Genomic DNA, 13,642 nt, shown 5'->3' on the forward strand with positions numbered 1-13,642 from the left:
TAACAGATGAGGGACCAGAGTGCTGGCTTCCTCTTGGCTCCCAAACTTGTGGATAATCAGTGGACTTTGTGAATGTTTGGGAGCATTCAGATGTCTGTTTTAAACGTAAACCCTTGGCCATTTTAACAATGTGTTAAGTACTTTTAGATTTAGAGCTTTTTGTCTTTTAAAAATCCTTTAATAAAATCATTGTTTATGATTGTAACACCTGAAACGCATGCCTCTGTGTGACTTCCTGTCCTTCTCTTTTTCCACCAATAGAGAACGTAACAATGAGTAAATGATCTATAAGTGTGGCAGAAAACAAGGTGCTCAATCTCTAGTGACTAAATTGTCTGCAGCAGCATCTGTGCAGGAATTGTTCCTTGGCTTCTGCATTTCAGACACTTAACCCTCCCACTGTTTTTATGGGTGACCCCGAGAGGAAAGTTGACCATTGAGCAGTGTAACGTGATGAAGGCGCTATTCCTCCAAGGTTATTTACCTTCTCTCTACAGATGCCTCTGACACAGTACTAAGTGCATGAGACTGCCTCAAGGTCATGCATTCGCTTCTAAAACGGTTTTCTTTGCAGCAGGAGAAGAATGAAGATAAAGGACTCTTTTCTTTTAATAAATCAAAGAACTCTATTTTTAATAAAGCTAATCAAAACAAAGTGTTAGTCAATAATATGTTGACCGATCTGTGAAATGACAATGTTATGATTATTATGCTTTAATAAGTAATATGACTTTAATCTAGTGCACTAGACATGCTGACTACACATAATGTAAATGCATGACACATCGCTGTTACTGATCCAATCAGAACCTTCCTTTCTGAAGCGTGGCATAGTCTCTGTGGTGTTTATAAATCTGCCAACTTTGATTCGACCAGAAATCAAAACATCCAGGTTAATAAAACGAGTTCCCACGCCATCTTAGTTCAGTTCTCAAGATCTCACTGGAGTTCACCGCATGATAAGCGGAGTATCGGACCGGCCATCCAGACTTCCTTTTTAAGCTGAGAACCAACAAGCTGGATAAAATCTGTTGCATTTTACCAACCAAGCAACGGTTCCTTTCAGAATAAAAGCTGAGCTCACTCCCAAGGTGGGTCCATTTGACGCTGTCAACCAACTGTCGCTTTTTACCTGGAGACAATCCAAAGACTAGTCTGTCGAACTGCTGACGCTGTTTTACAGCAGGATTGATGGTTTATCCCTTGAAGTCCATGTGGCAGGGGTGAGGTGGTGCTCACTCCTCACCCCTGCCACATGGACCCAAGGGATAAACCATCAACCCTGCTCAATGGTCAACTTTCCTCGTGGGGTCACACCCATTAGGACAGTGGGAGGGTTAAAGCTACTTCATCACCACGGTGTCTCTGTTATAAAATGTTATCTTACATGTTGTGAACCGTGTCCTGATGCCCAAAGAGACACTTGTACAAAGGGTATTGCTGCCCTAACACATCTTCTAAATTTCACAGCTGACCCAAACATTACTTTATAATTTTAAATTATACAATATACAGTTAACTATAATTAATCTTTAAAATACTTACAGAAAATCAGCATGAAAGTGTCTCTGTTTAATTTAAATAATTTTGACAATCTGAAGGAAAAACCTGAGAAACTATTTTTAGATTCAAATGAACAAGAGAAGAATAATAAACTTTTATTTTTTGATGAAAATCAAGGTTTTCCTGAATGGCAAAACTGCAAAGTTCAACATTTCAGTAGAAATTTAAGAAAACACTTAACAGCAGTGGGTTAACAATCACACATGAAACACATCCTTCATAAAAATATCAGTGTTTTCTGGTGCCCTGTCTTTATAAAATGTGTAACACTGAGTGGAAAAAAGTAAGGGCTAATTGATGATCGTAACATTTAAAAATAATAATTATTATGTGATGAATTTTAGATTAAGATCAGGTCAACTTACACAAACACAGTGAGCGTTTGGACTGAACATATAAATGTTTAAACCCTTTTCATCCAGTCACCAGACTGGTTGTCAGAACATTTAAGTGTACGCCAAGATGGGCGCTCTGTAGTCAGAAACACGAACACCATTAAAGCCAGAGACTCCAACGCCTCTCAGGGTGTGTGAGAAGGCACAGTCATCACATTCAAACATTTACACAAAAACAGTTAACTCAGGCTGGTGTCGAAGTCTCGTCTTCAACAGGGATCATTAAAAATGCTGATATTTCATCCGAGCAGACCTCCCAACAATCAACATTTTGAAGATGGGAAAAACTGTCCAGGAGAAAGAAACTTGTATCCATTCCCAGAGGGAAGCTTGATGTTTCCTTTAGAGTTTGTTGAGAAACTAGCTGCTGGAAGCGTTTTCTCCTCCCGTTTTGGGTGACCGTTTGATCTGATCTCAGTTTTCTGATCTTCAGGTGCATCTACATTTCTCCTGACAGGCTCCTGTCTGGGGGAGAGGTTCAGCAAACCTAACACATCTTTCTGGACAGTGCTCATTTTTTTACTCCCACCTCGGAGTAAACTGGCAGGGCAGGCCACCTCCTGTTTCTGGCTGGCGTTGGCCCACAAAGTTTTAAAATTATGGCTTGCCTGGACTTTATTATCTGTGTTTGACTTCTTGAGCTCGTCTGCAGGGCTGGACGAGGCTGAGATGGACCCCGAGGAGGAATAGGAGAGAGCTGGGGAGGGGGCACTGTCAGCAGGGGAGCGTGAAGGGGAGATGTGGGAGGTGTAAGGTGAGCTGGAGTATTTGAGTCTGAGTGGATCTGGAGAACCCACATGGTGAGGGGAACGCTTCTCTTTTACAGAGAGAGACAAAAGAGGAGAAGAATTAGCTGGACTGTTGTATCCCGAGCTGATTTTCTGCAGGGACGAGGAACGAGATGGAGGTTTAGGACGAGTTGGAGGAGGTTTGGAGACAGGCATGGAGGAGATGGATGAGAGACGGGTTGAGACGGAAAGAGGGGATGAGCCAGCTTTAAGACTTGCTCTGCTGGGTGGTCTGCTGAATGCACTCGTCTCAGAGGGCTGAAACCCACGCGCTCCTCTAGTAGGAGTAAAAGTTGGGGTTGAGGGTGTAGAAAGAGATGGCTGCTTGACTTTAGCAACCTCTTGGCCCTCTACTCTCCTCTGAACCTTTCCTTTGATGTTGGCTTTCTGTAGGTTTTCCACTGCCTGCATGTGGCTCTGGGTTTCCTCCAGGATCTTCTGGGCCAGTTCTTGTGGATCCAGTTGTCCTGCAGGCCCCATCCTCTCCTCCTGGGATTTGACAGTGCTATCCGTCTCAGTGCTCGACTGGTCTGACTCAGAGCTGCTGATCTTCCCTTTTCCAGTCCGTAGGGGTGATGGGCTAAAAAGAGATCAAGCAAAACAGATCCAGTTATTATATATATTAACTGAGTGGAAAGGAACAAGGGATCATGCTCCAGCTGCTCAGCATCAATGGTTAGTGGAGCAGGTACAGAGTTTTAAGGGGGAGACCGACACCTGCCTATCCTTCTCTGAGCATGTAGGCTCTATCTACAAAAAGGCACAACAGCATCTCCACCTGCTCAGGAAACTATGAGGCTTTAACATCAGCAATGACATTTTAACCCTGGCTTATAAATCACTCGTCATCAATTCCATTCTCACCTATAATATCTCAGCCTGGTTAAACTTCCTCACCATCAGGATCAAAACAAAACTCCCGTATAATAAATCAGGCCAGCAAAAAAACCAGAACCCCTCAACTACCTGTGAATGAGCTATACATGCGCTCTGTGGTGAGGAAAGCCACTTTCATCACAGAGGACACTTCCCACCCCCCGAATCACCTCTTCACTCTGCTGCCATCAGGCAGACGATACAGAACCCCACCGGCCTGGAAAAACATTTACAAGAAACATTCATTCCATCTGCAATAACTGCTTTAAACAGCAAAAACTAGATGATACTGGTTTTGCTGAATGTGTCTTGTAAAGGGGGTAAGATCATAATCACAACTCTAAAACACCAAGGTAACATTAATTATTGTGGTAAATTTCTTTAGAATAATCCATTGATTTCCCTCTTTCCTATTCATTTTCTCTTTCCTTTTCCTTACATTTTAATCACATTTTTTTCTCATTTGAACCATATTTTTAAATAATAACAAAAAAGTTTTTTTTTTACATTTTTTGCTTTTGCTCTTGTGAAACGCCTCGTGATTTTTATCTTGAGAGGCACTATTAAAAAAGATAGTTTTCTCTTTCTTTCTTTCTTTCTTTCTTTCTTTCTTTCTTTCTTTCTTTCTTTCTTTCTTTCTTTCTTTCTTTCTTTCTTTCTTTCTTTCTTTCTTTCTTTCTTTCTTTCTTTCTTTCTTTCTTTCTTTCTTTCTTTCTTTCTTTCTTTCTTTCTTTCTTTCTTTCTTTCTTTCTTTCTTTCTTTCTTTCTTTCTTTCTTTCTTCCTTCCTTCCTTTCTTCCTTCCTTCCTTCCTTTCTTTCTTTCTTTCTTTCTTTCTTTCTTTCTTTCTTTCTTTCTTTCTTTCTTCCTTTCTTTCTTCCTTTCTTTCTTCCTTTCTTTCTTCCTTTCTTTCTTCCTTCCTTTCTTTCTTTCTTTCTTTCTTTCTTTCTTTCTTTCTTTCTTTCTTTCTTTCTTTCTTTCTTTCTTTCTTTCTTTCTTTCTTTCTTTCTTTCTTTCTTTCTTTCTTTCTTTCTTTCTTTCTTTCTTTCTTTCTTCCTTCCTTTCTTTCTTTCTTTCTTTCTTTCTTTCTTTCTTTCTTTCTTTCTTTCTTTCTTTCTTTCTTTCTTTCTTTCTTTCCCCCGTGAAAACTGTTTTTGTTTAGCAGCCTTGTACACCACATGTGCTACCGCTAACTTTATTTCTAAATATCTTATAGATAAAAACAAACTCACACTTCCTGTTTCCCTTTGAGGCTGGGAGGGGAGGTTAGGCGCAGTGGTGGAGCTTTCAGTGGAGATGTAGGTGTGCTGATGCTTCCTTTGGAGGAAACTGCCAGAGGGTGGCTCATTGTAGAGGCCCCTCTACCATGTTTGTGTCCTGCAGGCAATGGCAGAGTGTCACACTCCCTGCCCACTCCACCCAGTGGCTCACTGCTTATGATGGAGAACCCCTGATACTCCTCGTCCTCTCCTCCAACAAGGCCTCCTCTGTGATTGGTCAGGCAGCCTCTGGACAGGCCACCCAAACTGCGATGCGATGGACCCGGCCCTCCACATTGCCTTTTGGGTTCCTGCTGCTGCGACCGCTGGCTGATGACGTCACTTCCTGCAGGCTCAGGACGAGACAGGAAGCTGAGAGAGGAGGCGAGGGAGCTGAGGCTGTAGACGGAAATGGCATCGCAGGAGAGGTTGTCTGAGCAGATGGGGGGTAAGGAAGGCTGAGGGGGGTAGCAGCCGAGGGAAACGGGTAAAGACTGAGGCTGAGACGCTGACTGGGAGGAGGACAGAGACTCCAGAGAGGAGGAACTGTCCATGCTCAGCCGTTTAGGAAGCTCTGTGGAGTCTTAAAGAAAGGGAGTGAGATGATTTATTAGAGAAAATTAGAAATATAATAAAACTGTTGGCTTTAAAAAAAACTACAGGTGTCTTTCTTACCAAACAGAGCGAGGAGAGACTGAAGGGCAAAATGCATGTTGCGTATGCTGGCCTGTTTTCCAGTCTTCAACACAACTTCCTCCTGACCCACCTCACACAGGTCAAAACCTGACACAGACAGAAGGATTCACTACATCTCATTCTATCCTCCTAACAGTTAATCAGCACCTTTTCTAGGCTCTACCTTGTAGATTGACTTTTATTTTGACAGAGGTGAACAGTAGGAAAGGGAGACATGACATATTTCTGTTGCATCGTGATGTGGACATAACACATTCTGAATTGGTTTAAAAACGCTCAAAATCTGTTTTATTAATAGTAACTATTAACCCAAATGTTGAAGAACACAAAAGGTGGAACTCTAAAGGGTGGAAGTGCAGCAGCTGGATAATATCAATACAAGCAGCCAACTGACTGAAAATAGTTGCTGAATAAACACCAAAAAAGGAGTGTAAACTATCTTGTAACTACGACACACCAAGCGCAGCCAGGAACTCGTGGCATCCCGGGAGCCTCCAGAGCTGCACACTTATCGACACTTGAACAGGAGTCAGAGGGAAGTCTTGCTCCTTGTCACTTGAGTGCAGCTGAACCAGCACTTGATGAAGCTTTGGAAAAGAAACAAGACGTAACAATAAATGGGTACTGATTTCTACCACACTGAACATCTTCCTACCTACCAGCATCATTTAAAAATAAACAGTGGTTGAAACAATAAACCCAAAATTCCAAATCACATTAGTCGTTTGTGAGCAAAGCGTCCAAAACTCATATAGCACTACTACTGGTTGAGTTTTAGTTTTTGATCAGTTTCCTCATAAATAGTCAAGTTAGAAATTTCATAATGAGACACTTACCATTTCCACCATGCTTTTAACCGCCTTTGAGACGTGAGTATGTGTGGAGAGGAGACAGAGCTTTAGTGTTTTCTCCGGTGCTAATGTTGGTTTTGAGTGACCGAACACTGTCGTGTATGAGGTGAGATCGTTGATGAATGATGAAAAGCACAATGTTCACGTCATTTGTAAGGTGATGCCTAATATTAACCAATATGACAATGAAAAGATGTGTAATATTTTTTATTAACGCTCATTGATTTACCGTATTTTCTGGACTATACGCCGCTACTTTTTCCCACGCTTTGAACCATGCGGCTTATGATGAGGTGCGGCTTTAGTCAACCAGAAAGGATGGATGCTGGGAAGTCTAATGAAGGAATGGTTAAAGGAGCGCTACGGAAAGCGCCCAGGAGGATTTTTTTCACAGTAAAACGGCGCTGCTTGTTTTCCCAGCTTCACCCAGGATGATGACAGCAACACGGAGAGCGACACTGACATCGTCACAGAAAAGGTATGTGACGAAGCTCTTCTGAGGCTGTTCAACTCTGACACTGAAGAAGATGACTTCAGTGGTTTCAGTGCGCAGGAGGACGATGAATAAACTAATCAATAACTTTTCTGTTTTGTTTGTTCATTTACATTCAGTTAAACTACGTTTTCAGTTCAGTAGATATCCGCGGCTTTTAGCCCAGTGAGGCTTATATTGAGGTGCGCTCTATAGTCCGGAAATTACGGTATACGGTTGATCTGTTTGTATCCAGTTGGAGGTGAAAAAAAGAAGAGATGGATGTCTCAGATTAAAACAAGAAAACAAAAAGAGCACACACTTTGTACAACTTACTGGCAAGAATCAGTGGCATAAAGTAACTAGATCATTTTATTTATTGTTTTGACATTTTCAACAACATGTAAGACCCTCCTCCTCCCTCTCTGTTGTGCTTCAGCCCTGCTCCCAAAGCTCCTCCCAGCAAAAGAGGCAGAGTAACCATAACAACAGCTGGAGTAAGCCTGACACCATAAAGTAAACATGTGGATTTCTCAGCCCCTGAGCAATGAGCCTGACCTTCCATGGGGTAAAACAGCCCCTCTGATTTACCTGGTTTTATAATAAAGTTACATTAACGTAGACTACAGTACTCATTTAATACACCTGGTCAGTCAATAAGCAATTTCCAGCATAAAAGACACATGTTTATTCATACAGTAGACAATTTGGTCCAAAGCATCTTCCATATTATCTAATGTGCAGGTTTATGTATGTTATTATCGTCACTAAACAAGGATTAATGTTCATTAATTTTGATGAATAGTACCACCCAGTGGCCTGATGTGTAGTGACTCAATCAAAAAAAGCAAAGTATGCATCTCTTTCTGATTGGCTAGACGTCACATTCAACAGGCAGCAATCTTTTGTCTCCAAAAATCAGACAAGGGAATCCAATATGTTTCGAAGCCGATTTATCATCCAAGTGGTCCAAAAGTAATTCCAAGCAGACCAGAGCACTCTTAACACACCACAAAAGGCGAGATTGTCTGATAAGATTATATTTAGAGTAATTACGGTAATTTTACATTGCCTTAAGATTGTTGGAAAATGAGGATCAGGTCAAAAATTGGCATGTTCATCCTGTTGTTTGAGCAGGGCTTACGTTTCACTCTTGTCTAGTTTCTCTTCACAAAAACAGACACAGACTCAAAAAATATAAAAATACTCCTATAAATATACATTTATATGTTGTGCTTTCTTAGTTTGCTTTTCTGGCTTCAGTCCAACCGTAGATGGAATTGCCCATTGATTTCATATTATGCAACTGAAGTTGGATCGGGTTTTCTCCATGTTTACTCAAACCGATTATAGTTGTCATTTGTTTTTTAAGAAGCAGAGGTAGTAACTAAGCAAAAACATATCTGCGAAGAAAAACCTCTTTGTTTAACCTATCTTACACATTTTCATTCCATTTATGACTTTATTTCATGAAATCATTTATTAGCTATTATTTAGCATTTTTCCTTTTGATGCTTTGAAAATAAATATATTGTAAAGTTTGACCTTTTTCCACTTTATTCCACCACTGAAATAAACCTGTTGAGCAGCTACTGTCCAAAATGGCGGTACCTTGTGGATGAGCTGTTCTCCTGCTTCAGATGCCGTGACCAGTTTACAGAGAGCTTGTAGTGCTGGAGGAGTCAGACCTGGGGGAGACAGGGATGGGGAGGAGGGAAGTGCAAGTGACGTTAAACAGAGATTCAAAGGTGTTGAACACAGAAAAAATATTTTTTATGCTTATTTCTGATCAGTCACTGAATTTTTCATGCAGGCTAAACATGAAAATAGTCTCCTACACCTATCTCCTGCATTAGCTTCTTATTGGAAAAGCCTGACACTTAACATTCATGGACTCACCCATCTTGACTCACGACAAGGAAGGCTGTTGTTTTAATGTGTTGAGTGTCAAGGAAATGGCAGAGAACGCCCCGGCCAATAGAAGCTAACCATTAGCATTGGCAACTCCACAACACCAACTCCATCAGGCTTGTGTTATTTGTGGAGATGAACATCAACATCACAGAGCTAACTGAGTCAATGGTAGAGTCACATTGCTGTTATCCAGATGATGTCCTAATATCAGAAAATAAGACTGCATATCCTGCCGTGTTCAGCTCTCCTCTGATTCTGCTACATCCTGAAACAGGTGCATCTGAGTTTTTTCCCACCTGAGTAAAACTTACAAGTAAGTAAGTAAATTTTATTTTTACAGCACTTATCAGAGACATAGAATTACAAAGTGCTCCACATAGATCAAAACTAAATAAAACAAAGTCATAAAATCATAATGATCTCAAAACAGAAATAGATGAACATCAGATAAAATAATGTCATATAGGGTATAAATAAAAAAATAAAAGGGTATTTAGCTGTTTTTTAAAAGTGTCCAAACTGTCAATGCTACTTAAGGGTAAAGGAAGATCATTCCAGACTCGGGGTGCAACAGTCTGGAAGGAGCAATCAGCTCAACTTTCATATCTGGTCTTTGGAACTTCTAGAAGGTTCTGGTGAGTGGACCTGAGGGCTCGGGTTGGAGTATAAAGCTTTAACAGTTCAGTAATATAGGGAGGAGCTTGACCATGTAGAGCATTGAAAGTTATAGTCAGGATTTTAAAATGAACTCTAAAGTTAACGGGTAACCAGTGCAGAGACATCAGAATAGGAGTGATGTGTGCTCTTCTGTTTGCTCCAGTTAGGAGCCTCGCAGAGTTCTGGACCAACTGAAGGCGGTCCAGGGCTTTTTTGTTAAAACATGTGAAGTGTTACAGTAATGTAGACGGGAGGAGATAAAGGCATGGAGAACCAGTGTCATGTTTTGACACCAACCTTCGCAGTTTGGAGATATTTATTGAGTGATGAAAACAGTTTTGGACCAATGTTTTTGAGTGACCATCAAGAGACCTTGATTGGTCAAAAATAACACCCAAATTGCTTACATTTGTCTTGACGGCAGAGGATAAATGACCAAGTTTAAGACTAATCAGGGGAACCATGCTCTCAGGGGCAATGACCAGATGTTCAGTCTTTTCAGAGTTTAACTGGAGGAAGTTTTCTTCTAGCCAGCTGGTGATAGCTGATAGACACTCTAGTAATTCAGACAGTTTATAGAACTCAGAACCCTTAAAGGAGCTGTACAGCTGAATATCATCTGCATATAGGTGATAAGAGACATTTTGAAAAGAATCAATTATCTGTCCAAGAGGGTGTATGTACAGTAGAAACAACAGTTGACCCAAAACAGAGCCTTGGGATACCCCACAGAACAGAACGGTAGAATCTGACATGATTTGGTTTATACAAACACTGCAACTTCTGTTAGAAAGGTATGATCTAAACGAGTCTAGAACAGTTACAGAGATCCTCACCGAGTCACCAAGTCTGTTAATTTTAAGGTTCTTTTAATGGTTTTTAAGTGTCTTAATGGTCTTGGGCCTTCTTATCTTTCAGAAATGCTTTTACTATATAAACCCTCGCGGTCTCTGCGCTCCTCTGGCAGCCGTCTCCTAGTTATCCCTAAAGTTAAGACTCACACCCGTGGCGAGGCGTCCTTCAAGTACTACGGCCCTCGCCTTTGGAACGGGCTGCCAGAGGACCTCAGGGCCGAAGGGAACGTCCAGGCTTTTAAGAATAGACTCAAGACTCACCTTTTTAGCTTAGCTTTTAACTGATCACTATTTATCTATATATACATATTTATCTCTTTTAATTAATTTTATCATTTTATCTACATCTTAGTGTTTTTACATGATTATGTTTTCTTTTACTATCTTTATAATCACTTTTTATCAGTTACTTTATATCCATATTAGCTTTTGTTATTTTACATGTTATATATTTTAATCCTCCGGTGTTTCCTCTGCGGAGCCCTCTGCCTTGGGGCCGGTGGTCAGGGGTGGCGGCGGCGGCCGGGGCGCTCCTCGGGCAGTGCCCGGGCAGTGGTGAGGGTTTCTGCCCTCCACCACTGGGCGTCATGAGCCGGTGTCTTGGCTGTTGCCGTGGATCTGTTGCTGCCAGGGCAGATGGCTCCGCTGATGATGTGTCGTTCATTACTTGACCCATCTGAACTCAGCCTATTGTTTCCTCTGGTGTTCACGTGTGTGTGTGTGTGTGTGTGTGTGTGTGTGTGTGTGTGTGTGTGTGTGTGTGCATGGACGAGTGTGCGGGTGATTGTATGTCCACTTTGGAAGTTGGGTGCGGGAGGGGAACCGTAATTGTTAATTGTTCTATACTTGGGGAGGGGGGCTGGGATGGGAATATGGGATCTATGGGGCCATTTTAATCGGTAAAGCACTTTGAGTTGCATTTTTTTGTATGAAAAGTGCTATATAAATAAAGTTGATTTGATTTGATTTATTTAAGGTGTTGTGATCAACAGTGTCAAAAACTGCACACAGATCAGAGTTTATATTGATCAGAGTGTATATAGTCACCTTTGTTAGTGGACAATCTTTATCAATCTTTATTCAGTATTTGTTATTGTTGTTGCATTTGCTGTGGTTTCTGAGTATAGTTACCCTAATTACAGAAGGTATATTTTGGGCAATCAGTTTGCTTTGTTTGGATGTGATATAAATAAATTAGATGTCATTTAAGTTTATTAATTAACTAGTGTGACAAAAAGGAGAGACATTGTGAATAATAGAGTAGCTCTGTTACCAAGTAGAGACTGTAGAGTGGTGCTGCACTGCTGCAGACGATCTCCAGGGTCTGATGTTGGGAAGAAAACTGCTGCAGGGAGTCCAGCAGCACTACCAGAGGAGTCTACCCGGAAGCCCACAGCAGACAGTAGAGCCTGCCACCCGGGAACCCCTCTGACCTTATATGCAGCAGGCAGAAGGCAAAATGAGCAAAGGAGATACAGGCGAGCTGACATTTAAAGAAAACTAGACTGAAAGGCAAAAATACAGACCTTATTTTCAACGCTTTGCTGAGATGTGTACATAGGGTTACAGTGACCGCTCTGAATTCGCTGCAAAGACTTTTCAACCTGTGGAAAGAAGAAAGGATAATGATTTGATGCTGCTGTTGTTTAGGAGAATTTCAGCTGGACAAATATAAACCAACAACTTCAACAACAGATCGACCCCTAACCTAGTCTGATCTTCACAATCCAGAAAAACAAAGAACACTCATCCCAACTGTAATAAATTCAGGAGGGAAACCAATACAGCCCTCTCGACATCAACACTCCTCAGCTCTTCTGGGGTGAAAGTGGACATCCCTGCAGGGAGTTCTGAGGCTGCACCATGGTCTCCTCCAAGTGAGCTATACCCCAAAAAAACCTCCATAGGGATGCAACAGATACCTACACCAGAAGTCCTAACCACCTCAACTAGCTACTCCTAGATGATGAAGCTCCTTAGCTCATTTCTTTGACTGAGCCCAGCCACCCTTCAAAAGAAGTTCTTCTTAGCAGACAGACCTGCAAATCAAGAGTTTTGTCTTCCAGCTCAGCTCATTGACCACAATAGACTGACTTCATGAATGAATGACGCCCTGATCCATTTGCCAGCCTCTTGTGTGAATTTCTCAGTATAAAGTTAAGGTTGTGGCTTGAAGAAGCAGAGATGATGTCCAGAGGTTCCCAAACACCCTCCAACACTGAAGTGCCTCTGTGTATAAAGCCTCCTTCCCATGACCAGTGGATCTTGCCCATGATCCCTCACAATCCAGCAAACAAAGGTGGGCATGAAAAAGAAACTACCACGACCCCCAGAAAGAATAAGGAAGAGGATCTGTTCCATTGTTCCACAGTCAAGACCAAAAACACACTCTTGAATAAGAGGTCATAAACAATTAAAGCTTTGAAGAGCTGTCTAAAAAATGTAATGTTTGATAGATGGCCAAGATGAAGTATGTAGTACTTGAATTTATTAAAAGTCAAACTGAAGTATTCCCAATTAAAAGCATGCACCGATGCATTTAACAGTCTTGTCTTATGAAGGGAATTTAAAAACTAAATTACAGGTTATTACTGACAGCTGCCAGTTTATTGATCTGAAGCCTGCTAAAACAAGAGTTTTATCTAGTGTTTAGTTATGGCGTGGACACAGTAGGAAGTCACAGCTTCAGAAGAGTCTCACCAAGTGCAGCAGCACCCTGAGGGCATCCCTGGCTCTCTCTGGGTGCTGAAGGATCTCTGCCAGGGCCTGTCCAACCAGAGACATGGGGCTGTTGAGCATTACATCACTGCCAATCAGCATATAACCTGGAAAAAACACAGCAGAATGTCTGAATCATTTCAGCAACATTATTGAAAATACAACAACTAAAGGACAGCAGTTAAAACTTCTGCTGACAGTGTCCAGATTTTCTGAAATATTGGAGGAAACATTGTTTTACTGAACTGTGTAAAAAAAAGAAGAAAAAAATGGATAACCTGTTTATTTGTGTATCATAAGTTTCAACCCCATTTGGACTATTATCGCAAATTAGCATCATACCCCTGGCCTTAACCCTCTCAGGCTCAAAATAAGTTTTGATAAAAAGACGAACAACTAAGTCCTTCAGGGGTACTTCTGAGTTAAAAAATGCTCATGAAACACGTATGTGGAGTATCCAGGTAGGTAGGTTTTAATGTTGCGAATCTGCAACGCCTGCCTCCAGAGGGTTATAGCAACCAGATGGAGTATTTGGATACTTCTGTCAAAATGACTGTCATGCAAAAACAGACAGTGGTGTACATTTATAATGTTTACATAA

The 13,642-nt window shown here is 41.3% G+C and overlaps 1 protein-coding gene across 3 annotated transcripts in view; it reads right to left on the reverse strand.

Moving 5' to 3' along the window:
• Positions 1–2,042: 2,042 nt before the first annotated feature.
• ttc28 (tetratricopeptide repeat domain 28) overlaps positions 2,043–13,642 on the reverse strand; it is a 196,478-nt gene continuing 184,878 nt past the window's right edge. For 2 of the 3 annotated variants that reach the window (XM_054744115.2, XM_054744117.2), the window contains 9 exons: positions 13,024–13,148; positions 11,850–11,927; positions 11,597–11,756; positions 8,510–8,586; positions 6,412–6,435; positions 6,033–6,162; positions 5,555–5,662; positions 4,853–5,462; positions 2,043–3,326 (listed from right to left, as the gene is read on the reverse strand). In XM_054744115.2, the coding sequence (XP_054600090.2) occupies positions 2,222–3,326; positions 4,853–5,462; positions 5,555–5,662; positions 6,033–6,162; positions 6,412–6,435; positions 8,510–8,586; positions 11,597–11,756; positions 11,850–11,927; positions 13,024–13,148 (2,417 nt within the window). In that variant the 3' untranslated portion in view covers positions 2,043–2,221. The remainder of the gene's footprint in view (positions 3,327–4,852; positions 5,463–5,554; positions 5,663–6,032; positions 6,163–6,411; positions 6,436–8,509; positions 8,587–11,596; positions 11,757–11,849; positions 11,928–13,023; positions 13,149–13,642) is intronic. The other variant, XM_054744116.2, reaches the window with a different exon arrangement.

Source organism: Nothobranchius furzeri, chromosome 6 (assembly GCF_043380555.1).
Source record: "Nothobranchius furzeri strain GRZ-AD chromosome 6, NfurGRZ-RIMD1, whole genome shotgun sequence".
NCBI classification, from domain to species: Eukaryota; Metazoa; Chordata; class Actinopteri; order Cyprinodontiformes; family Nothobranchiidae; genus Nothobranchius; species Nothobranchius furzeri.